The sequence below is a fragment of the Varanus komodoensis genome, unplaced genomic scaffold (genome assembly GCF_004798865.1).
Source record: "Varanus komodoensis strain SLA01 unplaced genomic scaffold, ASM479886v1 scaffold3, whole genome shotgun sequence".
Taxonomy (NCBI): domain Eukaryota; kingdom Metazoa; phylum Chordata; class Lepidosauria; order Squamata; family Varanidae; genus Varanus; species Varanus komodoensis.
The window spans coordinates 12,814,907-12,841,664 of NW_025335761.1; the positions used below are offsets into that span (position 1 = coordinate 12,814,907).

At 42.8% G+C, this 26,758-nt stretch overlaps 1 protein-coding gene across 2 annotated transcripts in view; it reads right to left on the reverse strand.

Annotated features, from left to right (window-relative positions):
- The window catches only part of SPI1 (Spi-1 proto-oncogene), a 29,462-nt gene extending 21,396 nt beyond the window's left edge, over positions 1 to 8,066 (reverse strand). For both annotated transcript variants that reach the window (XM_044436814.1, XM_044436811.1), the window contains exon 1: positions 7,789 to 8,066. In XM_044436814.1, coding sequence (XP_044292749.1) covers positions 7,789 to 7,833 — 45 coding nt within the window. In that variant the 5' untranslated portion in view covers positions 7,834 to 8,066. The remainder of the gene's footprint in view (positions 1 to 7,788) is intronic.
- Positions 8,067 to 26,758: the final 18,692 nt, after the last annotated feature.

Genomic DNA, 26,758 nt, shown 5'->3' on the forward strand with positions numbered 1-26,758 from the left:
GTTTAACGGACAAGCCTAACCTCATTTCCTTGGAAAGAATTACAAAATAACTGTATGGTTTTTTAGAAAGAGTTGGAAGAACATGTTAAACATCCCTTCTCAGGCCATACCAACCTCCTCTCTGACTTCTGGATGGGGGATGTTTAAATATCCATTATATGTGTATAACCCACCATCAATTTGGGATTACAGCAAACTTGGGCTTCATACCCTCTGCTTTTGCTGCCTAAGCACTTCCAAAGAGGTTCCCAGGGCAAGCCTACAAGGTTTCTGGTTCAATGTTGAAACAAGAGCCAGAAATATTCACTTTACTTTGTTTGCATTTTTTATACACATCACAGTTCCAAGAAATTGCCAAAGACAGTTTACAATCAACCAGTAACTTTGCAATAACCTAATACTGTATTTTATTTAATTTACTTCCACAGCAGAATAAAACCATGGGCAGTAAGCAACAAATTGCACTGCAGTAACACAAACTGGCTCCAGCATTAGCTGATGTGCTGCATTTTCAGGGAAATAGCTATGTCGGCAGTTGCACCCTGCTGGATATGTCCCCTTAAAAACCATCTAGATAGTAGCAGACCAAGGTAAAATCAACTAATTTTCAGGCTTGGTGAGCAAAAAAGATTTTAACTGAACAGTGTAAGGCAATAGTGGAAGAAAGCTACTAAGTTCCACTGGAAATTCAGTTTTATAACAGAAGTTTAAAAACGTCTGAGTTTGCAGGACACAGGAACCCATTTTAGCAATAAGTCACAGTGAGTTGGTTGTTTTGTGAAGTACTCACAATGAGCCTGGGAGAGGATCAGACTCATCCTATGCCTGCTCCTTCCTGCTCCTTCCTCCCATTCTGCTCCTCAAGGCAGTTTCCTAGGAGACACCGCAAGGAGGAACATGTCTCCTTTCTCTGATAGCCACAATTATGACCTGATTTCAGCTCCTGTGGCTGTAAGGGAGTCCCCATTACACAAACAAGGCCCGTGTCTTGAATGCTATTGGGTTGTCTTCTGGCCTCAGCTTAGACAAGGTGCAGGGACTGTGAAGTGCCGCCTTGCAGCAGGCAACCCCTCCATGTTGCTCCAGCTGGGGCTGGAAGCTGACACTGGTGAGCTTCAGGCATGAGCCCTCCATTGCATTATGGGTCAAAGAAGAAGAGACATGTTTTTCGTCCTGGCGCAAACAGGGATCCTGCCCTAAAGTGCAGTGGGGAGAGTGAGGGAGGCAGCAGGAGGCAAGGGTCTCCAACCCACTTGGCAGTGCCGACTCAACCACAGGGTGGTGCCACCAGTTGGATCGCCACCTCCTGCCTCCTGCCTGAGAGGAATACCCTTGGCAGGGGGCAGGAAGAATCCGGCATGCCTGACTGGCTCCACTCCACACTAATCACAGGGCAGTACCATGGAGCAGCCCTTGCCAACGGCTAGAAAGAGCTGCTCTCTTGTTCCCAGCAAGGACCACCTGAATGGGCTCCTCCTTGCCAAGGCGGGGTGCAACCTGCTGTCAGCTCCGCTCCCCTGGCAGCCACTGGTGAAACGTGGCAAGGGAGTTTTGCCACTGCAATCAAATGGCTCACTGGCTGCCTGCAGCTGGGTCAGGTCTGGATTCAGATGACACAACAAGTCCCGGTAGATGACAATAACCCTAGGAAACACAACCCACCCTGGGAGCCCCAGGCTGTGCTCACATGGCATGATGTCCCGCCTTTTGGAGCACAGTGTGCTGGGCTGCAGGTGCTCTAAACCTGTTCAGCTGAGGAGGCTCTTCTACCCTAGAGGTCGTCTATGGGCCTTTGGTGCCTTTGGCAGAAAAGCTAAATAGTTTAAATATTATTAATAAAGATCCCATCATTTGCTACTGTGTAATAGTACACCAAAATAAGGTGCTTTACAGCACCTGCCAATCAAACTGTATTTCAGAAAAGTTGGAGGCATGGAGCATGCCTTCACAATGAGCTGAGGAGAGACATTATGTCCTAGAAAAGACAGGGAAAATGTTCCTGGAAAAGGCAGAACCCTCCCCGCCCCACCTGGTGTTGCAGGAAGAGCACTGTGTTGAATTCAGGCGGGGGTGCTTCAGCAGTGGTCTCTGCTGGGTCAGCTTCTTTGTCCACTGCTGGGTTACCCATCCCAGGGCAATAGGATGGGTCTTCCATTTGTCATATGCTGAGGCTGAGACAGCAACAGTTTAGGAGGACAGAGTTTGCACCTATATGTTTCTGGCAACTCAATTATCAGGTATCAGTGAGGGTGATCAAGGATAGGCTGGACATGCACATGGTGGGCATATCATGAGTGGAGCCAGCTGGAGCCGGGGGTCAGACTAGATGGCCTGGGAGACCCCTTCTGACTCACTCTGTTTCTATGTATCAAGATTAATAGGAAAGTGTGTTGTAAAGCTGCAGGAGCTTTCAGCCATTGTTGGGATGATGCAACAACCCACTGGGGGTGACAACAACCCTTAAACAGCCCACTGGTTGTCAGGGTGTGGTGCCTCCTCCTACAGTGAAGGGGCAATATGGCATTTATCCAAAGAATCAATGTGGCATTTATCCAATGATCCAGAGGATTGCTGGATAATTTTGCCTTCACAGAGTGTTGCCAGTTCTTTTTCTCTCATAGTGCTTTGGAAACCTACATCTTCTGAGGCTGAAGCTTTCCAAGTCACTGGGTTTCAATGCTAGGGAAAACAGGACTTGTTGGACTCCATTTTGCTCTGCTGCAGTTAAAAGCATGGCTACCCTGACTGGGACTCTGAGGGAGCGGGGAAGGTGGCCAGCTTCCACAGACTGTACTGAACTAAGGGTGACCTGCAAGAAGTGTTTAATCACACTACACCCTCAGTGGCTGTAGTGATTTCTTGATAAACATGAGTTTATCATGTCTTTGAGTTCTACTATGAAATGTAAAATTCTGAATCATCAGAGATATGCTGAATGGAGAAATGATGGTGCCAAACAGATGGCCAAACTAATGCAACGGTAAGCCTTTTCAGCCTAAGCTACTTTTGGCCATCCTTCAAAGTGGCAAGGAACATGTTACAATACAGCAAGCACAGATGCCTTATAGATGCATGAAGAAATATACAGTAACTATTGTTATGGACTTCTCACCTTGAACAAGTAGACTTGCCAGCTAACAAAATCTGTCAAAGTTACCCCATGTGGACCCTTTTTGCCTAGTGGAAAATACATTCATATTCAGTTTGAAAAGTCAGTCAAAGTCATGCCTACTGTTTCAAAACAGGCCACAAATAGTTTGCATGATTCACAAATATATCTGGATTAAAAATTGGGCTTCTTCTACAACCACAAGGTGGCACTGTGGTTGTAGAGTGGAATGGCAACTCTACAGGAGGCTTTGTTCTGGTGTGAATTTTAATAGCTGGCTTTCCTCTTTCTACAAAAAGTTGCAAACATTGCTGGGAGATGCAGGAGAGGCCCTCACGGATGATGGTGATGTGCAGAGGACCCACCAGTGTCAGTGAGTGAAGGATTGCAAGGGCATAGCAAGTGTCACATGTAGAGAAGCCCTCAGTAAAAGCAAATAAGAATGTATTACTGCCACTAATACAATAAGGAGTCATAGCGTTCTGAAGGAAACAAACAAATAAACAAGAAGACCCTCTGCCTATTATCCTCAGACTATTTATAGTTTTGTAATCCTTTGTCGTGTCTGTGTCAAGCCTAGTCACTTTCTTCTAAACTGAGAAGCCTCAAATGCTTTAACTTTCCCTTTTCTGTAGTATCTTTTCTACCACAAAAAGCATATCATAGAAACTGAGCCCAATGTATAGCCTTTCCTTTTCCCTTTTGTTTTAAGCATCCTGCTTTAAACCAACAAACCAAGAGTTTCCAGATGAGGCAAAACACACTGCCTTCTATCTGGAACTCTTCCATGTTTCCCCACTGCTGCTTCCATGTTTCTTACCACAAAATATCTGTTAAGGAAGTTGGAATAGCTTCACCATGTCTTTTATTTACTTATTATTATTTAGTTATTTAAGGCATTTCTATCCCATCCTATGCAAATGCTTCAGCCTTTTGACTGGCCACACTAGGAGTCATCCATCTGGAAATACCCGACAAGCAGGGCCAAGGGGTTTTGCTTTCTGGGGCAAAGGATATAATGGCTGTCAACTTATTCTGAAATGGACCAGGGTGATAGGAGAACCCTGGCAATGGGACATTGTCCTCCAGCACCTGGGGACAGCCTGGTAGCTCAGGAAGGGCAGGGCAGGCTGCAAAGAATTCATAGCTTGGTCTTCCAACACTGAACTTCTATAAACTCAAGGCTGTATGGAATCAACCCATCTCATATTTGGGTGTCCTTTTCATGGCTGGTTATCCAACCATTCAACAAACCAAGTTGGTTATCCATGTCATATTCCTCATGTTCATACTGTAGAAAGGCTTTAAGCAATACCTAAGGTAAGAATTATTACAGGAGAAGATTCTGCTCGCACTATTTTTATGTTCCCCTAACTCCACTCAAACCATTGAACCCATAACCAAAAATTAAAGGCAAAGCTGAATTTTTTACACAGAGCCACCCTCAAGAGTGATAGAAAAATTAAACAGAAACCATAAATCCTGCTTTGATCCATGGCCATCTCTCTTAGCCTATGCCTATGCACGTTTTCTCAGAAGTCTGCCCCAGTAAATTCAGTGGAACATACTTTCCAGTAAGTTTCCACAGGGTTGCAGTCATAATAATGCTTCACCGCAAACAGTAGTCATCCCCCTGAAGTTGCTAAAGAGTGCAGCTTCCACACATACATATACACACACAGTTATGCCACTGCTACTGGCTTCCACCCTTCTGGACAGGATATTACCTCATGCTGCTTGCTAGGAGAGAATGTGAACGCACCCAGAAAGGACCAGGTCGATGCGTTTAGACCAGCCTCTCTCAGCCAGGGCCCCCAGAACCCCAGAATTACACAAAAGGTCGCTGAGGGTTCCACAAGAGACCCCAGGGATATAGAAGGGAAACAAACATGGTGTTTTCACATTCATGTGTGTTTGTGTTTCTGCTATGAACATACACATGAGCGATTGCCGGAAGAGTCCTTCCACTTGCTCAGGTTGCCTAGGAGGTGGGAGGGGGCCCTGGGAGACGGAAAGGGGCTATGCCTGGAAGCGCAACCATCTCCGGCTTGTAAGGAGCAGTACAGCAGTGATCCCATGTTAAGCGACCAGCAGTGGCCCTTATTTCACATCCTCCTTTCACTGCACACACCCTCTGTGATTTACAGATGGGCACTGGGCACTGAGGAGAAGGAGTCAAAAATGGGCCCCAGCTGGTAAACAACAGAAGGATGAAGTGGTGGGCCATCAGTGAAGCCTCCATTGGCAGGGGCAGTCTATCTCTGGGTCTTCATGCCTGGGGTACCCTTCCCACAGGTAGCTCAGACTGCCTGGACAGTTTGTTTAATCTGTGAAGTGGTTCTTATGGGAAGGGTGGCAGGGCGGTATGTCATACTAAAAAAATAAACAACAATAGAAATACTATCAAATTTCATGGTGCTTCTGAGTGCATGTATATAAGTTGGACTAAGGAGATAATAGTAGTAGTAGTAATATAATACTAAAGTATACAGATATGAAAACTATTTCAAGGTTTCCACCCAGATAAAAAGGTTGAGAAAGTCTGATATAAATGTAAATATGTAAATTTACACATGTAAAGCAGCATGGAGTTGGAGGTTACAAATAAGGATATATAAACTTCAGATACTCAGGGAAAATCCCATATTTTTATGGACATGGAAGTTTACCACAGCTGAGACCATTGTCTGTTCACATTTTTACTGAGGAAACATTCATTTTATCACATATGATGTGGGAATGACTTAAATTTAAAACATTTACACATGTGTAGCCATGTGTGGAAACACCCCCAAAGGAGCCAGTCTAATCTGAGGGGGGTAGCTAAAAAAATTGCAGTATAGTCTGATACAAGATTTGGGTTACAGTCTGCCTGACTGCTAAGAAATCATGGCATGTGATAGAAAAATGTACAGAAAAAAAGTTAAATTATTGTGTTCTTTGTTGCAAAGGCCACATACCCACAGCCATTTAAACTAAGCTTTGCATTTCCTGTATTTGTCAAGATAACGAAACTTCTCCTTTGACTTGATTCTGCACTTAATATCTTATACATCCCGTTACAACATGTATAAATGCCACATGCTATATTAAGAAGCAATTGGTGCAGCCTGATTCTCTTTGGGTTTACTTAAAATCCCACTGAATAGAAAAGGACTATTTCCTTTACTCCCCAGTACCTGTACACATACTTGCATTCCTAGCATTACTTGCGAAAATCCTCTGAGAGAAGACCTATCGGATGAGTGTATAGACAACAGGGAGTATAATGTTTGTAGGCAATGTTTTGTTGGTTCCCAATACCCCCATCCCATAAAATATTGTGATTATGCATATTAACTGGCATCGTCTGCACAACTAAGAGTAATTTTATATGTAAATCCACACATATACTGGCCCAATTAGGGATTCCTAATTAGGGATTCCTCCTAAGTAAGGATACATAGGACTGCAAGATTAAGGGGCAGCTATGTAAAAACTTTTACTTATGTCCAAAATATTTCAGGATCTGAAATACAAGTGAAAGCGAAAGTTGAAAATACAGTGTTGTTGTTCTGAAATGCCAGTCCTTTCCAGCTGCACAAGCATACCTCAAACCATAAGTCATTAAAATCTATTTATCGTGTTTTTCAAATACTGTGGCACAGTTAAGATAAGCTAATGGGAACTATCTGGGGAAACCGTGGTATTCCCACATGACTTTAAAATTAAATGCAGTACATACATATTTAATTTACAAGTAAGGTGGACCTACTGGATTCAGCAAGACCTAATCCTGAGTAACCTTATTTGAGTTTGGGTTATAAAGATTTTTTTGAGGTTTAAGCTTGCCTATGGTATATATATGGAATCCGCTCTACATACTTGTCCAAGTATATAACGCTCAAATTTCTAGACTGCATTTATGTGAAGTAGTCTTAGAAAACTATGAAAACCATATGAAACTATGAAAGGAGAAAGGCAAGGGAAGGCCTGGCCAGCAGATCTGAAATGTTAATAAGTTAAAAGAAACAAATCTGTATGGAGAACAAGAAAGGGGGGTTAGAAATTTATCATGAGAACTTCAGCTGATCGGTCTAGGCATGGGAGTCATGATTCTTTTTGGTTTCACCCCATTTAAGATGGAGCAGCTGAGACAAGCTGAGTGAGTCCAGAGTAGCAAATCTTGACTCTGTTTAAGGTAACAGTCGACCAACCATCCTAAAAAAAACTGATCCAGACTACTTCTAGGCAAAGCTTGCATATTGAATACAAAATACAGTCTGTAAAATGGGAAGATACATCTAGAATGTACTGAATACAGCTGCTTGTTCTTGGCCATGTCTTGGCCTCCGCTTCACAGAAAGCCATGTATTATGAATGCGTACACCTTACAGAACTGGACAAAACTTTTTCAACCACAAAACCAACTTTTGCAGAAAAGTCTATGAGTTTACTATGCTTCTAAATTAACACAGTGCCTTATCAGTGAAAGCAGGTAGAGATGAAAGGAAATGCCAACTTCCTATTCATTAAATAAGGAGCCACTAATGTTCACCAAGGACCAACATGGAGTTTACAAACATTAAGAATGTTGGAAGTCTGACACCTTTCAACATCAAATCTTTCTTTCTTTTTTTTTTTAGTAAATGGTCAGTAAACTCAAAGAGACAAATCTGGAAATAATTTCACATACTCACAGGGGAAATGAGGGAAAATCCTTCCATTTTGCAAGCTTGCAACATTCAGCCAACTTCTTTGTGAACTTTGTAATTTCGACTATCCAGCTTTTTTGAAAGACGTCAAACAAAATTAAAATACATAAAAATTAAAGCAAAAATCCTGGTCTTCCTTGAAGCCCCTTTGTCGTGATTCAGCCCGGGATAAGAATGCCCCTAACTAATTTTCATACTTTTCCTCAAGAGTTCTAAAGGTGAGGCTTTCCCTTAGACGGATCTGAAGTTCCTGATTTCACCAAGTATCTGTAGAATGGAGATAGCCCTTGAGCTGTTGCTGCCCAGCGTGACATCACAACAGCTAGCTGGGTTTGCATAAATCTCATTTCAAGGAGTTAACAGGAAGTCTGTCGCCAGACTGATCAGGCAAAGGCAGGTGCTTGCAACAAACCACCAGAAAACATCATAGCTTGGGCTAATGGCAAAAGCTACCACATTGGAGCATGTAGATAACAGTTTCTTGGCTGCAAAGGGTTTACGCATTTTCCTAGCTTGCAGTTCTTTGCATTTCTCTCAGGAGACCTTATGATGCGTAGGCCTGTTTCTGTGACACAACCTGCTCCTGAAGTCATTTGGGAACATGAACTCCATCTCAGTAATAAAGAATTGAAGTGATAACTGATGTTTTGTGTGACATTAGAAAGGAAATCAATGTATAAGAAATTAGTATTCCTCAAATCACATATTTCTGCAGAATTAGGAATCAAGCATTGGAAAGGAGAGCCATCAGAAGCATGAAACATTAAAGCAGATGCATTGAAATAAAGACACTGAACCAAGACAACATCTGAAGAGCATTCAAACTGGTGGGGCCAGCTGTACCATTGGGCAGAAGAATATGGTTTTTTGGGGTTTTGTGGAAGTAAGAGCAACAATTCTTTTGTTTTTCCTCCTGAAATGGGAACAAGAGCTGATGGGAGTTTCTACCCAAGTGCCAAAATAATTTGGCTGGCTTTTGGGTCTATGTGCCTTGACCTGGGTGCATGGGATCCATTCACTGTTCCGTTAATCTGCAAAGAAGCTCTTGCATAAGGCATCTCCTCTGATTCTTTCTTTACATGCTGACATTCTGCATGATAATACCAGTTCAAAATAAGCAAAAACCTGTCACCATTGTATAAAGACTGACTAATCTTACAGGTGGATGAGATTCTGGTCGGTTCATATTTTTGGGAACAATTTTTTTAAATTCCTTCATAAAGTGGATGGAAAGAACTTGCAACTTTAAGAAAAATCAAATGTGGGAGAAAGCAAAGCTAATGGGTTTCCTCATCCATACAGACAACTTTGCATACTTTAGTTCTTCAAAGTCTAGGTTTGAATGCATAGATATACAACCATTCCTATAGTACTGAATAGGGGTTGTCATCTTTTTTTCTGACTGGCTGTTCATCTTTAATAGCTATAAGATACACAGATATAATGTGATCTCTCCATGCTGGGAAAGAAATATCTCCATGCTATAATATTTGCTCAGTGCAGATGAGCCAAATTGAATATTACCTACTGAATTTGGCTATGCAGATGAGAAATTTGTTTGGGTTGTTTTTGAAAGTAGCTTAACAAAATGTACATTTTTTTCATAAACTGAATGAAAAGAACTTGAGCTTCAAAAAATTAATGGGTGAGTAAGTAAAAACCTGTCCAGTTTCAGAAGCAAGAAGGAAATGATCTATAATCAATGCAGGATGTTACAAGTGTTGAAAGACCAATAGTTCTAAGTGTTGTCCAATGTGGGGCGATCCCATGGAAAAACAGAAAAAATACATTATCATGGAATTTTGGCAAAAGGCTGTGGCTTCTGGTCCTCAGTGTGAGCATACCAAGAGGACAGTGGAGTAATCTCAAGCATCTGTGGCATTCTAAGCAGAAAGTAGAGGTACAACTGGAAAAGGTATGTGCAGAATTTTGAAGTCTAGCACAGAATATGTTCTAAGGGGGAAAAGAGAGCCAGGAAACAGAACCAGGAAAAAAACAGCAGACAGCAAAGAGTAAAGGTATCCAGGTTATCCAGCATTTTGAAGGGTAACTGCATTACGATGTACTCCGGTGGTAGAAAATGGAAGGATGCATCTCCCAACAAAGCTAAGTGCTATCAAACTTTGCCCTGTACTTCAGTGTGCCATAAAGGACTGCATTTTCTGAAAACTTATTGTAAGACACTACTATTCTCCATCAAGCATTATGACATTCACCAAGCATACTGACATCAAACAAAAGAAAAATAGATAAAATTGAAGCAAAAATCTGGATATTTCTTGAAGACCCTTCACAGTGATTAAATACAAGATAAGAATGGTACTAACTAGTATTCATAGTTGCCCTCAAAAGTGCTAAAGGGAAGCTCTTCTCTTAGAAGGATCTGAAATTCCTGTTTTGACAACTCTCTCAGAATGGAGATAGCTCTGGAACAGTTGCAGCCCACTGTCATGACTACATCAAGCCCAGTTTTAATTGATCTAATTTGAAGGAACTGTGGTATCATTAGCCAAAAATCTGTCACCGATATTCCTTTTAACAATGACAGGAGTCCTTGACAGAAACTCAATGGACTTGTTATTAATACTCTTTATATTAAGTATTTGTTGAAAATTAGTTGCTATTATGCCTTGGAAATCCAACTATGAGAACTTAAACTAAAACTCAAACTATCAAGCCATCAGACTATGAGAACTTAAACTAGAGACCATTGAACTAAGACATTGAATCAAGATGACATTTGGGAAACTTTCAATTGATGAGGCCGGCAGAGCAAAATGTTTGCCTCGGGTTTTGTGAAAGGGCAGCAGATTGTTTGCTATATATTGCTTCTGGTTGGTTTCAAGGCCATTAACTCACTGACATTTACTCTGAGTTTTGCATTTCCTGTATTTGCCAAGCTAATGAAACACTGACACTGGCTTGAATAGATACTTTATTTTAAAATGCCAGACTACCATCTTGTTTATTCCACTACAAATTTATGCGTGTCACATATTACACTGAGAAGTAAATAGTACAGCCTAATTTTATTCGTTTTCTTTATCATCCTACTGTGTAAAAAAGGGCTTATTCCCCAGTACATTTGCAGATGGAAGGAAGTATAATGTCTGCATGCAAAGGTTGGTTGATTCTTGATATCTATGAAATATTGCAATTATATCTATTAAATGACAAAATCTGCTCCAATGACAGATTTTAATGTGCAATTCCACACATTTACTGTCCCATTTATTTCTATGGGGCTTCCTCCTAAGCAAGGATGCATGGGATAAACTGCAACCTTAAGTAATGAAAAGAAGTTCATGTTGAACTTTGAAGGGGCAGCTTTGTAAAAATGCTTTGTTGTATCCAAAATAATAAAGGATCTGAAATTCAAGTAAAAGTGAAAACTGAAAACATGATGTATGTTCTTTACATTGACCTTGCATTAAGTTTGAAGAAAAGGTAGGTACAGTAACTGAGAACATGTGTATCAGTAAGTATTAAACATCTTTCCAATAAGAGGTAGCCATTGGGCACTGATAGAACATACAAGTGAGAAAAACTTTAGCTCTCTTACACCTCCAACACTTACCTGATTTAGATAAACCTGCATTGAAAAGATATTGTGGCATCCAGTATATCAGAATATACTGGATTCAACATGACCTAAAATTTTAACCCTTCTGAGATAGATTTGCAGCAATCCACTGACTGGGCAAAATAGGGCAATCAAATTTGTTATTCCATCATTTTTAAGACCCTTTGTATCCTATTTATTCACCAACGTATTTATAAACATGGAGAGAGCTGCTCAGCCCTGATTCGTTCTTCCAATAACAGAAGAGACTCTGAAGCAGTGAAAGCACTAGGGTCAGACCCAGTTTCCTGCAAATGTTTCAGTTGCAGGTGGTGCTTCTCAGTTTTCCTGGCAACTCATTTTAGTACACAAAGCAGAGGATGGAAGAAACTCACCATCAGAACCTGCTAGTAGCTCTTGGATAAAAATTGGCTTATCTGTTCCATCTGTTCAATAAAAGCTTTCTTGCCAATCTTTAGATCCAGGTTTCCCCATAAAATGAAATTAGAATGCAAAAATTGACCAAACTATAATTACCTCTGTTATTGCAACAGAGGGAAATATGATATCTATTGATATATCAATATGATATCAATAGGTCAGTAACTAATATTCTTCATATTTAGTATTTGTTGAAAGTGAGTTGCTGTTAAGCCATGCAGAACTGCACAGCCTTAAAATAGAAGATAAAGAGATAAAGGAGTTGAGTCAAGATGACTTTTGGGGAGCTTTCATAATCACGGGGTTGTTCCCTTCTATTATGAAATGGTCACCTCAGGTTTTATGAAAGGGCAGCACATTGTTTGCTAGAGGAACTATGTGCCTTGCCATGGGTGCAGCGGATCTATTTACTGTTCTGCCAACCATTATGAACATATATCGGTCTTTCATCTATCATGTGCAGTGATGTAAAGATCCGCCTGGCATCTGCTTCCCTTAATCACCAAACCCCTTTCCCATGCTCATTCCTGGCCTAGGAAATGGACCAAGCTGAGATCAAAACTGAAGTGCTCATGAGGACTAGTGAATTATTCTCCCACTAAGGATGCAGTTACCTGGACCAAGCACAACATGTATGACCTGCCAGCAGTGCTAAGTGTGCATGCACAGTCCCTGCCACCAGCTATAGTGTATGGGCACAAGGCCCATATAATACACAAAAGCCCACGAGTCACATGTCTGGAAGCAGAACTCTGCTTGTGCAATGGGCATGTGGCCAATATGCTTGCAAACCAGTCCACCGTGATATGCAGTGGGATTGGCTTCCTGCGAGATATCTCCCTTAGCACAAGTCAGACTCTGGGCGGAGAGAAAGTGGACTGGAGTCTGGGGAACCGAGCCAAGAAAATCGGAGGAATTCCCAACCTCAAACTGGATTCCTAGCACATCACTAAATTCTTGCTTTGTCCCTAAATCTTAGCATACTGGTGGGAATTGTCTGTTCTAAATGTTAGCCCTTGTCATTGAACTCTGGTTCCCAACCTTCCTTGTGGTGTAAAAATGACTTTTAAAAATCATTTTAAGTGAGGTTACATTATCAGACACCCAAATATTGGAGGTCTCTTTTGTTCTTTCCCTGTTACTTTGGGTATTTTAATTGCAGCAAAACAAACTTCCTCTTGCTAGCAGTATTTTATGAACAATTTTACAAATTTGGAAGTTTACAGGCATCCCAATAGGATTGTTCCATTGTACAGAACAACAGAAAATGTAATGTGTGCAATGCACAATTGAACCAGATGTACAAGTGTAAACGAATTAATAGCAAAGATGTGATTTTCATGAACAAATCATGAGGCCAATTGAAGTTCTTAATCATGCAAGTGCATGGAATAATACAACAAAAGCACTATTGCCTTACTCCTAGCTGGCAGACATAGGAGCCCTGTGTAAGGGCTGATCCTGCCTTCACGAGAGCTGAGAAGGTGGCAGTGCCTCCGAGGCATCTGTGTCCATCAGCTAAAGTCTGTAGGAGGATAGAGTGTGTTTAGCTAAATTAAATACTTGCCATAACCCTGCCTTATCGCAAAGGCCTTTTCAAATACATTCCTCTGCATTTAGGCCACCAACATAAAAAACCCTTATTATTCCATGGGCTTCCCTAAATTCTGAGAAAAGAGGTTAGGTCAATTTTAACTTTCCAGGAAAGCAAAACCTCTTAACAGTGGATATTATTCAACTCTTAGGAAGTTGGTTCTGTATAGGATACAGGAGCCAGGGAATGATCTAGACTGGAGCCCCTTCGATTTATGAGGGAATTCAGTTGTGGTATCTATGCCAAAGTTGCAGTGACATACAAACTAATGACCAAAGCATAGTTGATATGTGAGCCTGTGCCAAACAGAAATGCAACTGTGGAAGAAGCTGGAATTAGAGGAATTGGAAAGATGTCTGCAGGGAAATTGCTCTTTTAAGCTTCCTTGTTTTTGGTTGGTTTTTATTTTTAACTCAATTGGCTATATGAGGTTGTGATGGAGCTAAACAGCAGAGATTTTTTAAAAAATGGAGGCCAGAGGGAGGGAAATTAGCAGCCTCAGCTACTCCTTCCAAAAATCATAGAGAGGGAGAAAGAGGACTACTGCTTGCTTTTGTCCTCCCAGGCCCCACTGTGAGATCATCCTGTCCCCTCTGACTTGTCCGACAGAATAGAAATGTCTTTACTTGCTGGCAGAAGGACGGCAGAGAGGAGATCAAGATATCCACCCTTGGCAGGAGTTCCAGATCCTGGACGCAGCCCTTGCAAAGGCTCTCTTACATCCCCATTAAACAGGCCTCAGATGGCAGATTTCCAGGGCAGGTTCTTGTTGTTGTGAGTTAGCCATGGGTTTAGTGTTGCGTTTTTAACTGGTTTTGTTTTAATCTGTATTGTGCTGTAGTGGTACTTTGCCAGCGTGGTGCAGTGGTTAAGAGCACAGGACTGGGACTCGGGTGATCTGGGTTCTAGCCCCTGTTCAGTCATGGAGCGAACTGGGTGACTTTGGGCCAGTCCCAGACTTTCAGCCCAACCTACCTCACAGGGTTGTTGTTGCGGGGATAAGTCTACAAGGAGGAGCATGATGTAAGCCACTTTGAGTTCTTTTAAAAAAAGAAAAAGGCAGGATATAAATCTAATAAATAAATGCTTTTGACAGAAAGGTGCAATAATTAAATAAAGGTCAGTTAATCTGGTATAAAAAATGTTGTTTGTAGAGGAGATGTGCCTTATCCAAAAATGTTTGACAGTCACTGGCAGGAACATCAAGTTCCCTGAACTTCACTGTCCTTAAATAGTGATAATCCTCTACTGATAGGGCAGAGATTCAGCAGCAGCAACTGCTACCTCCGAAGCAAACAGTCCATTTCCCCTCTTGTAACAGCCAACCACATCAATTTGAGGTTATTTCCCCTCACACTGCATCCTCTTTAAGGTGCTTTCTTTTTCCTTCCGACCAAACCACATATAACATCACCTATCTAGTTCTTATCTCAGTTCCTTGTCTCACAATCACATTTTCCCTCTCTCTTGCCTTGTCTGTAATATAAGAGACACATTTATTGGCACACTACCAGACCTCACGTCTTACCTATGCTTCTTGATGCCTTGAAAGTGGCTGTTGAGACAGAGATAACAAGCCTTGGAGAGGGGAAAGGGAGAGAAAGGCCACTGTGAGCTGAAAGTGGTTTGCAATTTTGACAGAGAAGGAGAGACAAGTCAGTCCTGCCATGAGGTCCCCTGGGATATTTGCGGGAGGACTGAGTGGGGTGGGAAGGGAAGGGAAGGGGAAGGGAAGGGAAGGGTGAACAGCTCATGATGAGCCCCTTGATTTGTTGAATGAGCCATGGGTTGTTGACAGGACAACTAACCCATTCTGGCTTATGGCCTGAGTGGGTTGATGTGTCATGTGAATATGCCCGCTGTATGTTATATATGGGCAGCACATTCAGAAACAACAGGATCATCTCTCTTTAGTGCCCTGGCTCTACCCACTTAGGGCAGATTCATATCACAAATCTATTCCAGTTTAGCTTTCATGGCGTCTCCCAAAGAATGATAGACATTGCCATTTGGTGACTGTGTTAGGAATGCTTTGCTGAAGATCCCTGATCTCCCCACCCAGCACAGTGGCACCCAGGGTTCTCTAGAAAAGTGAAATGACCGTTGGGCTCATTTAACTCTGTAGTTAAACACCCCCTCTGTCCTGTAATGCCTTTAATTGCTCTTTTGCTTGTATCTGGACGCAGAGAACACAAGCTTGCTGACCCCACAGGAAACATCTGTGAAATACACGTCATTCTTCTTTTTTATGGTCTACTTCGTGACTAGCTGTGTGTGTGTAGATGCTGTTGTGCATGCCAGAGTCTTCAGTCTATAGAAGTGCCATGTTGCAATCTGCTTTCAGGAAGAAATATACAGCTCACACAGTTCAGTAAACTTTTGGGATGTGGGCTGCTGCTATTAAATAATTCATTTTTGATGCCTTCCTGCATTATGGCATAGTTTGATAGGCCATACTTGCCATCTGTCGACAGTTATTTATTTATTTACTTCTGTCATTTTCCTCTGGTTATGGGGTTGCTTATTTAAAAACACATGCTGTAAGTCCTCTTGAATGGCAGGCCTTGTAGGGCACAAATATTTGAAATGCATACATTGCTCTGGCTCTAAAGCACAAGCCTTTAAGAAATGCAGCACGACTTCTGCGTGCAATCTAAGACTCTACAAGCCTTTGAACAAACTCAGGATGGGTGTGCAGAAATAACCAAATGGATGCATTTGCATGACATGTTAACCCACCCTGACAATAAGCAACAGTGGGTTGACTGTGTGCAAAACAACACACTGTGAGCCCAACAAATGATGGGCACACCTTCGGTTGTTGGCACTCTCTTCTCACCTTGGTCTATCTGTGGGTATCCCACCAAATGCTGCAGGAGGAATTGGTGTTTTCACCTTTCCCCTTGATGATCATGATGAGTCACTCTGGGCCCACCATTGCTCTTTAGCCTTACTTTCTTGGAGACCAAGAAACCTGGCAACCACACCTGCTTTCTCTGACAACTACGAGAAGCCTCTTTGAAGTACCCCACTGGCCCATGGAGGGGCTGCCTGGGGTTGTCAAGCCTTTCTGAAGAAAATGTGAATGACCCCAGTTGTGCGACTGGGGGTGCAGTTTGAAGTCTTGCCTGGGGCAAAGTCCAGGGTGGTGCCTACTGCCAATGGGCAGTCAGTGTTGGTCCAGAACAGACTCCAAATGTATTTCTCTCCACTGTGGATTTTCTTGACCATCTTTCCTCCTTGCTTTTTCTGGGACAATGTCAAGGTGGGTGCCTGCTCCCAGGGGTGGCAGATAGCAAACCTGGATATTTCCCAGGCAAAGCTGTAAATTCATCTCCCCACTTTGTTTTTACCTGACGGTTATCAGATGACAAGCTGTCAAGAAAGTTGCAAGCACTCCTCAGTGGTGAAAACAGTTTGGGGGTATTTAAACCCCCTTCACAGGAAAATCCTCAAATTAGTTCCCACCAGGCTGTATATTTTTCACTTTCCCAAGCCTCTAGATGCTCAGGAAAGTGTATTCCCCCTGGGTTTTTTCCCCAAGGGAAAGGACTGACAAAATTCTGGGAGTTTTTAAAAAGAGGGGTTTGTGCACTGCGGACTGTGACATATGTCTGATCACTTGCTTTCCTTATCTTTCCGTAAGACAAGGCTAGAAAGTTGCAGCGAGCCTCAGATGGCTCACAATTTCGGTGGGGAGTCACTTAGGCACTTTGAGGACAGCTGGCACAATTGGGTTTTTCCCCATGATGCATGGGCATCATGGAAAGCCCTGTAGGAAAAGCCCTGTAGGAAAAGAAGCAAAGCTATTCTGTCACTATGGCTAGTGGATTCACTGGCCAATGGGGTTAGTTGTCTGGGTTCAGAAAAAAGCAACAACCCATAATGGGTAAAGCAACCCCTAGAACAAGCCATGGGTTCTTGGGGTGACTTACTGCCTGTGTATAAGCTACCCTGGGGAAATCCGTCCATGCTGTCAGAACATGGCATCATGAGTAGCAGCCCATGATGGGCTGTTGTTTCATGTAAATCCAGGTAATGAATTGAATGACCAGAACTCAGCCCTGAATCTGAAAAGGCTTTAAAGGCTGAAAAGGCTTTAAGAGGAAACAGAAGAGAAACCAGTGAGAAGATGAACAGTAAATATAGGTGTGCTAGCCAAAACTTCTGCTGCCTGAGCAGAGCAGGAGAAGCCCACATGCACGCTGCCCACCAACTCAAGGTATATGATACCAAAGGGCAGAAAGTTTGGCATATGAGGCAGAAAATCCCACAGACATGTCTTCCCATCTGCGGCAGAAGAACTAACACATTTCTGCACTTCCACACTACTCAAAGTCCCATTAGGCAGAGTGACGACTTCTTCTTAACAGAAAAATCAACCCTTGAAGTGTGTGTTTGAGAGAAGAGAGTTAAGGGACTTAGGGTGACCAGGTGTCCTTCTTTACAGAGGGTAGTTCTCTGCTTTGGAGCGCTGGTTGAAAACACTCCTCTCCTTGGAATTGTCCTCTGTCTGAAGGGGTGTGCAGCCCAAGTCTGGTTTCAAGTCAAATCACCAACAGGAGGAAGAGCAAGGACCTTGAAGTTGCCCATCAATAGTTAGCGCCTGAAGACTGAGCAGGTGCATAAGTCATCTATCCATATATTGGTTTTCTTTCTATACTGTCCCATAGCTGAAGTTATATGAGTGGTATAAATTAATTAATCAAATACAAATAAAATATAAATAGCAGCAAAAATATCATAAAATTACACTAAAATTTTAAATCATTTTTTCATAACTTAAGCAAATAAGACCATACCAGTATGCCTGCTAAATACAGCTGACAATACGACTAACCCATGTGTTCTTGCAGTATTCTAGTTTAGAGAATAACAGAATGTAGATTACTGAAACCAGACTATCCTTGCTGAGATAGGGGCATATGGAGCCACCAGCTGAAGCTGGTAGAAGGTGCATCATGCCATTGAGGCTACCTGGGTCTTACGTAACAAAGATGGATTGAGGAGCATCCCCAGGCTACAAGCCTGCTCCTTTAAGGGGATTGCAACCCCTGGTTGCATGCCCTCCATCCACTTAGCAGAACCCCCCACCAACAGCACCCTGATCTTGACTTATCTTCAGTTTGCTAGGCCACATCCAGTCCATTGTTGCAGCCAAACACAGTTTAGCACATCTAGACACTTGATGGCTTCATGTGGACATTGAATAGCACTGGGAACCAAACCAACCCCCAATGCAATCAAAGAAATCCCACACTGGAAAGTCCACAGGGCTAGTAATATTGCCCAAGCATCATGTTCAGGAGCTGATCATCCAAGCAGGAGTGGAACCATTGCAATGCAGTATTCCCCACTCCCATTCAGATAGCTGCCCCAGAAGGATACCTTGGTTGATCCTGCTGAGAGATCCAGGAGTATCAACAGGGTCATACTCCTCTTGTTTCTCACCTGGCATAGTGAAGTTACAGAGTGACTAAAGCTGCTTCTATACCAAAACCAGACCTAAACTGGAATGGATCCAGATTATCTGTCTCATCCAACAGTGCCTGGAGCTGATTGCCACCACCCACTCAATCACACTGCTCAGGAAGAGAAAATTTGCCAGTAGCCTAATTCTATTTGGGTCTTCTTGGTCCAGAGAGAGATCTGCCTCCTGAAGATGTGCTTCAAGAGTGGTCTCATCACCACCAAGTTAAGGAAGCATGGGGACAACCCCTCCCATAAAGAGGCATAGGTCACTTCTCAGGCCCAGCTAGCTGCTCCCTCCCTACAAGCTTCTATCAGCCAACAGATACAAGGATCCAAAACAGACATGGTTGTATGGACCTGTCCAGGCACTTGGTCAACATTCTCAAGCTGCATCAACTGAAAGTCTTCTAGGAAAACTGGACCAGAGTGTGTCCTGAGACACTCACCTGATTCAACTGCTGCAAAATTGGAATCTAAATCCCAGAAGACGCCAGAGTGAAAGTGTTATCCTGGAAGTACTTAGCAAATATATTGGAGCAGGCTTCTGATGAATCTAAGTTCTCCTTGGAGCCAGCATATAACAGGCCCTGGATGATCCTCCACTGGGTGACAAACAGAAGATTGGATAATAAGATGTGGGGTTTTTGCTGCCCTCTCTGGCCCCAAATATTGTAGCCTCTTAGCAGGGCTTGATTGCAACCACTAGGAGCTTTTCTTCATTTATACCCAAGCCATCTTCTGTATTATTTCCCTCTTAGTTCTGGGGTATGTGATGCAGCTCTATGATCTCCACAACAGAGAAGGCACTCAAGACCAATTGTATCAACTGCCTGGGTCATCTCCATATTACAGAGATCAACCAGGGATTCAACCAAACCGCCAGCCATATCAGCCAGATATCAAGGGTACTCTGGAATTCATATGGATGCATTAGCCTCCAGAGATGGACCATGTTAATGAATCCTCCCACCCTTATTTCCTTCTTAGCAGGCAATGATCTGAGCATGTCAAAAGGGACCATTTCAAAATCCCTCACCTTCAGATCACTCACCATGTCTCCCTGAAGAAAACAAAACCAGAGTGTGCCCCACTATCTGTGTTGTGCCAATGACATGTTGGGATAGTATCATGAGTGTCATGGAGTCCAGGAAGTCCCGAGAAGCTTCAGATAGGGATCCCTTTTTGGTGATACCTTTCCTCATTTTTAGCCATGTGTGTTTATCCTATAAGAGACCAAAACATCAACAGAATCCTTAATCTTTCTCACTGATTCAGATGCAAACCTGGTAGACTAGTAGGGAGCCTGGAGACACACAGAATCCTGTAGACCAGCCTTCTCCAACCTGGTGGACTTCAGAAGCATTTGGACCTCAATTCCAGAATTCCCATCCAGCAGGGCCATTGACTGAGAATTATGGATGCTGCAGTCCAAACATGTCTGGAAGGTACAAGGTTGGGGAAGGATGCTAGAGAGCACAGCCATTTCTCTCCTCTGTCCCCAGCCCTCAGGTCTTCCTTGATGCTGAACCAAGTACCCTGGGTGTGGGAGGACCATAACTGGGAGAGACTTTTCACCCACGCAAGTCTCGGTAATTCATGCCAGATCAGCTGCCTGATTCACTTTTAAGTCTGACCTGGCATTCAAAAGCCACATCCAGGGGTCCAAGGGCAGGCTGGCAGGGCAACCAGTAGGCCTGAGGATGCAAGCAGGACCAGAACCCGGCTCACCATTAACTATCTAATCCCTTACCTGGCTAGCTTTACCCTCAACACCATATTGCCCTCTGCCTGCCACTACACTAATTGGGACCCCCACAGGATTCCCCTCTTGGCCTCAATCAGTGGGGGAAGACATTCAGCCCCTTGGGAGGGAAAAATACCCCCCAAGAGCTCTGAGCAACCCAACAGACACGTGTTGTGGAGGGGAGCCTTGGCTTTGTGACTTCCCCAAAAGCATCTTCCCCCAGAAGAGCCCTCTGGTGTCACCCACTTCAGGGTTGTCGCCATGCTGCACTGTGATGGCTTTATTTATTTAACGCTTGTGTATAACAGCGTTCCGTGCACTTCAGTGTTTAGTCATGCCGGCCACATGAACACGGAGACTGTCTGGGGACAAACGCTGGCTCCCTCGGCCAGGAAATGGAGATCAGCACCGCCCCCTAGAGTCAGGCATGACTGGACTTCACGTCAAGGAGAAACCTTTACCTTTTTACCTTTTTATACCATCACAATAGCTATATGGCCCTCTGGATAGTTTACACAACAAAACCATTAACAAAACATAAAAACAACATAAACAATTCAATAACAAACATCAAGACCAGTAAAACATCCACACTTCGGCAGGACCACCAGCCAGTGAATAGCATAAATTAGCATTAACATAGTGGATACGTCTGCAAAATCACGGTTAAAATTCTAAAATTCATTAGTTGAAAATAGCAAATATTAAAATATAAATTAAAAGGAACAACAATTAGAATGCTCTGAGAATAAGAACGTCTTGGCCCAGCACCAAAATATATACAAAGAAGGCACCTGGCCTGGATGAGAAGCTTTGTAGCACAGTTGACCTAAATTGGCAGCTGAACCAAGACAGCCTGTGCATTTTCTTCTGCTCTGCTGCTGGTGATCTCCCACCTAGTCAGTCTTCTCCGTTCTAGTGATACTGAGTATATTTTTATTTGAATCGTACTTTTTTAAAAATTGCCCCTAAAAACAAATATTTTCACAGGCAAATATTATGCAAATTTGTGCCCTCCGTTGCTCTCTTTTTGGTGACACCTTTCCCCATTTTTGGCCATGTGTAAGTGTCTACTCTATAAGTTGCTGAAAGTAATAATGTATCTGTACCAGAAAAGGAGACTGATCATGTCTGGAAGGGTAACATTTGCAAAATAATGTGCTTAGACTTGAAATGAAATTTAACTGAACGGTAGAGAGGTCAAGGAACATACCTTATATAGTTTTGCATCCCTCTTCTTGCAACTGGCCAAAGTGGCATAAAGTATGTCCACTAAGCAAATATCATTCATTTCTCTACATTATACATAAACCATAATTTAATTTTCTTGAGTAAGAATTGGAATGCATTCCTGCAGAATTTTGTGGGCCTTTTTAAAAGTAGCAAAAAGGGTTCTGCAAACTGTGCCCTATCTATGAACCAATATTCCATGGCTCCTGAACTAGAACTAGTACAAAGCAACTGGAGACAAGCAGGGACAGAATCTTGTTGGTCACCTGCAGGATGGCAGAACAGGTGAAGACGTGAGGAGCACAGGCCTGTCAACCCTGCCTGGAGGTGGAGGCTGATGTGCAACCTGTGATCCAAAGCATCTGCACTGCACCTTGCACTCTGATTTCTGTTGAGACAGTGATTTCAGTCACTCAGATAAAGCTCTGGAGAGGGGAAAGAAGGAGGCTGAGATACCAAGAAGCACTGGTAAAAATCCAGGGCTGCAGCTTTCTTCCTTCCTCACATCCAGCACACCCTTTTCCCCCTCTGAAGAGTATTTGCCACCTTGGGAGTAGCAGGTGGTGCCGTTCTTTCTATGCCGACTATGTCTGGAGGGTCTGGCTATCGGAGTCCAAACTCTGAGGTCACAGGATCTTGGTACTGAGACGCTGAATAATCCTATGCCCCCCAGACTACACCGGGAGGTCATCGGACTGCGTACTAACCTTGCATTAAACCTGACAATAATAAAAGAAAGAAAAAGGAAGTTGCCATATTTTTAGCGTGCTGGGCTGGATTAGCTTATAGCAATTCCCAGAATGAGATCAATCCTTCTGGGGGCAAAAGTGAATCAGAATTTGTGCAGCATATTCTGGAGTTTCCCTAAATGATACATGTGGTCACTTAAAAAAGGGAACTGGTTTGTTTCATTGCAGGAGATGGTTGGCGATTAGGAGGAGCCAGTGCTAAAACAAAACCAAGACTGTGTATTTATAATTCTTATGGCTTCACTTGTATGAGTGCAGAATTCCTGTTAATTAGGTAGCTGAGGAAGAACTGCTTTGTTTGGCACCCATTTGTGTTGTTGCATACAGTGATTAACAGGAAAGGCATTATTATCCTCTAGGGCTAGGCCTTGCCCATATATCACTTCGACCCTTAGACCTGAATCCAAAGAACCACTTTGCTCTTTGGGGGCCATGTGGGTCTTTGGGTTGTTTTGCTTCCTTGCAGTACGATATGGAAAACAGTTTCAAAACTGAAATAGATGCATTCATTTATTTAATATCCCATCCTATAAGAAACAGTTTCCATGGTGGCTCACCTTGAAACAGCTGGACCTTGGTGTATCTGCCTTTGAAAGGGGTGAGGTCAAATGTTGCACTTGGTTTAACAAGCTCTGGAGTGAGTATAAAGAAGTTATTTTAACATCCCAGCCATAATACTAAAGTTAAGTGGCAGGACAAGATGAGCAAAAGCTTTGCCATAATATGGCTGCTAAAAGCCTGGCACTGTAAATACAACTTTAGATTTAAGATGAGATTCTTAACAGGAATCCATGTTAGAAGTCTTGCTTCCCACATAAGCCTTAGAAATGTTAATGTCCCTGTCCTGAAAGGCCTGCTCTTTGGAGGTACACTCTTCGATATGCCAGTTGTTTACCTGTCCTGGAAATTCTCTCTTTGTATTGTCTTAATCCCCCACCCTCCTTCAAACAGTGTATGTAACTGATAGATAATAAAAGCATCTTCTACAGACTCCATCTTGGCAGTCCCTTTGGAGACCACCTACATGATGCATGCATTTCCTGTATGTCTGAATACACTGCAAATTTTCTTTTGACTGTAAATGCCCAGCAGACTCTCGAATGATGTTTTCTTTTCACTCTTGACAAAAATTTGTAAAACAATAAAAATGCTAGCTAGGCACCTTGGAAAGAGCTTATATATGGTTCACCATGAATCCAAAAGTCTCAGTGCAATTGCTGAATCTGGCTTAAACCTCTAGGATACCTGGTAGCTCTAATGTACTTGACAGGGGTGGAAAAACTGAAACTTCATCCAGGAAGCACACAGATGTTCCTGCCCAACAGAAGGTCAGTCAAGGATCTGTGGTTCAGCCTGTTTTGAATGGGGTTGCACTTCCCTTAAAAATTGTCTGAAATTTGGGAGAAGGTGAGTTCCTTCTTAGACTTGGAAGTCCAAGTTTTGATGGTGGCCAGGAATGCTTTTGCTTAACTGAGGCTGGTACACCAATTATTTATCTTTCTAGAGGTGTCATATCTGATAAAATTAAATACTGCTTTACTTGCTAAATTATGTTAACCTTTTAATGCTGTCTTTACATTTTGTATTAATGAAAAATTAATGTTTGGTTTTATTGTATTACTACCCTGCTTAGAACTGTTGAAATCCACCAAGAGAGCTCTGGCTAATGGGCAGCACAGATGTTAAATAAATAAATAAGACAGGGTGCACAAAACTCCTAATTTACAACAATGACTCTAGCCATTTCCATTTCCAGTCCATTTCCAGGCATAACTCAAAATGCTAGTTACAACTGCTGAAGCTCTAAACAGTTTGGGACCAAGTAGCTTGAAGCGTCACCTTCTTCTGTATGAATCTGCATGGGTGTGCAGATACTCCAAAGAGGGCTTTCCCTCTGTACCACCCACTATCTGATCTATATTTGGTGGGAGCTCAAAAAAGGACATTCTTAAATATGGTGCTCAAACTCCTGAACTGCCTTCTGAGCCAGAACTGCTAATCTGACCTCCTAATTTACAGCCGTTGCAGAAACAGATATTTAGCCTACTTGTTGGATGCCTTTTTCTCTGCTACTCTGTTTGTAGCTGTGTTTTTAATGTAACTGAGTTTCTAACACTATCTGATATTTCTATGACATGGTTTAGTTGTTTGTGGGTTATTTATCTTTATTGTGGATTTAATTGCTGTAATCTGCCTTAGACTTTTTGATGTAATTATGGGGTACAACTGTGGCTATCTATTTAGGATACCCACAAGTTCAGAACAAGGCCATGCCATTTCTTTATTATGAATAGTTCTTTGACTCTCTCATCCTCACAGGAATTTGGTTAGGAAGGGCAGCACATGGTGGTAGCAGATGTCTACCTTAGAGACATCCATTGCTGCCACACAGCAGCAAAGCTGCAGGTTGAGATCATTTTCAGCCAAGAAGCAGTGAGTTGGAAGAGGGTGCTGATCTTTTTCTCACCCCCCCCACCCCACCAATCTCTTCCACAAGCTAGCTTTCTCCAGTGAAGCTAATTTCCGTTTGGGAGAAAAATAGCTAATGGGAGACATTGCTGGGAAGAGAGACAGTGGGCCTTACTATGACCTACCAATTCTTTCAGTGGCTGCTTCCTTTTGGGAGGACATAATAATATGGATAAACATTGTGATGGCTCTCTAATCTTTACTGATGTTCATGTTCTTCTCAACTGTCTACCTGATTCTTGGAACTTAATGCCAAAATATATGTGTGAAAAAAACATTAACTGTATTACAGCTCCAATGAGTGACTGATTTAGCTTATTGGAAAACACATTCTGGCATCCAATAGACTTGAAGCATCAGTTTTTGCTGAGTTAAACATAACTGGAGCTCCATTATTCCTTGTGATATACATCCCAACAAAGCAATTAATTCTTTGGACAAAATACAGTACTCCAATTCATTGTTCCATTGTTCATTGTTCTTGCTGAAGACTATGTTTATCAAATTTATTCAGTGATAATAGATATTTATAAATGTAGATTGGTTTAGATGTTCAGCCTCAGTGAAAACAAAGGGGGAGATCTGCCTCCAAAGCTGCAGAAGCAGCTCACCAAACCTAGATTCAATCAATTGTTTCAACGGCATGCACTGGCATTCAGCTGTAGCTGTCAAATTATATTTATTTATTTATTTATTAATTAAAACATTTCTATGCCGCCCCTTGCCGAAGCCTCGGGGCGGCTCACAACATAAAACACACAATAAATTAAAACAATAACAATTAAAATATATACAGTAGAATAAAATAAGCCACCCTGGCCAAATAAAATTCAATAATATTAACATTTAAAATGCTGCTTAAATAAAAAGGTCTTCGCCTGGCGCCAAAAAACAAATAACGACAGCGCCAGGCGGACCTCTCTGGGGAGCGCATTCCATAACTTAGGTGCCACCGCTGAGAAAGCCCTCCTCCGAGTAACCACCCTCCTAATTTCCTTCACTGAGGGCTCCCGGAGGAGGGCCTCTCCCGCTGATCTCAGGGGGCGGCTGGGCATATATGGACGTAAGCGCTCCTTCAGGTAACCAGGACCCAAGCCATTTAGGGCTTTATAGGTCATCACCAACACCTTGAATTGGGCCCGGACTTCAATGGGAAGCCAGTGAAGCTGCCGGAGAACTGGCATCATGTGAACATAATGTCCAGTTCCCGTCAGCAGCCTGGCAGCTCTATTTTGAACCAACTGAAGTATCTGGACCGTCTTCAAGGGTAGCCCCACGTAGAGCGCGTTACAGAAGTCAAGATGGGAAGTCACCAGTGCATGAGTCACTGTCGCGAGGCAGTTGTACTCCAGATAGGGGCGCAGCTGATGAATCAGCCGAAGCTGGAGGAAAGCGCTCCTCGCCGCTGCTGTTACCTGAGCTTCGAGTGAAAGCTCCGGGTCGAGGAGCACTCCCAAGCTGCAGACCTTATCCCTAAGAGGGAGTGCAACCCCGTTCAGGACAAGGTTCAATTCACCTTCTCCGAAGCCTGAACCACCTACCAACAGGACCTCCGTCTTGTCTGGATTGAGCTTCAGTTTATTGGCCCTCATCCAGCCCATTGCCTCGGCCAGGCACCGGCTCAGTACAGCCACTGCCTCACCTGGATTGGTGGAATACGAGAGGTAGAGCTGGGTATCATCAGCGTACTGATG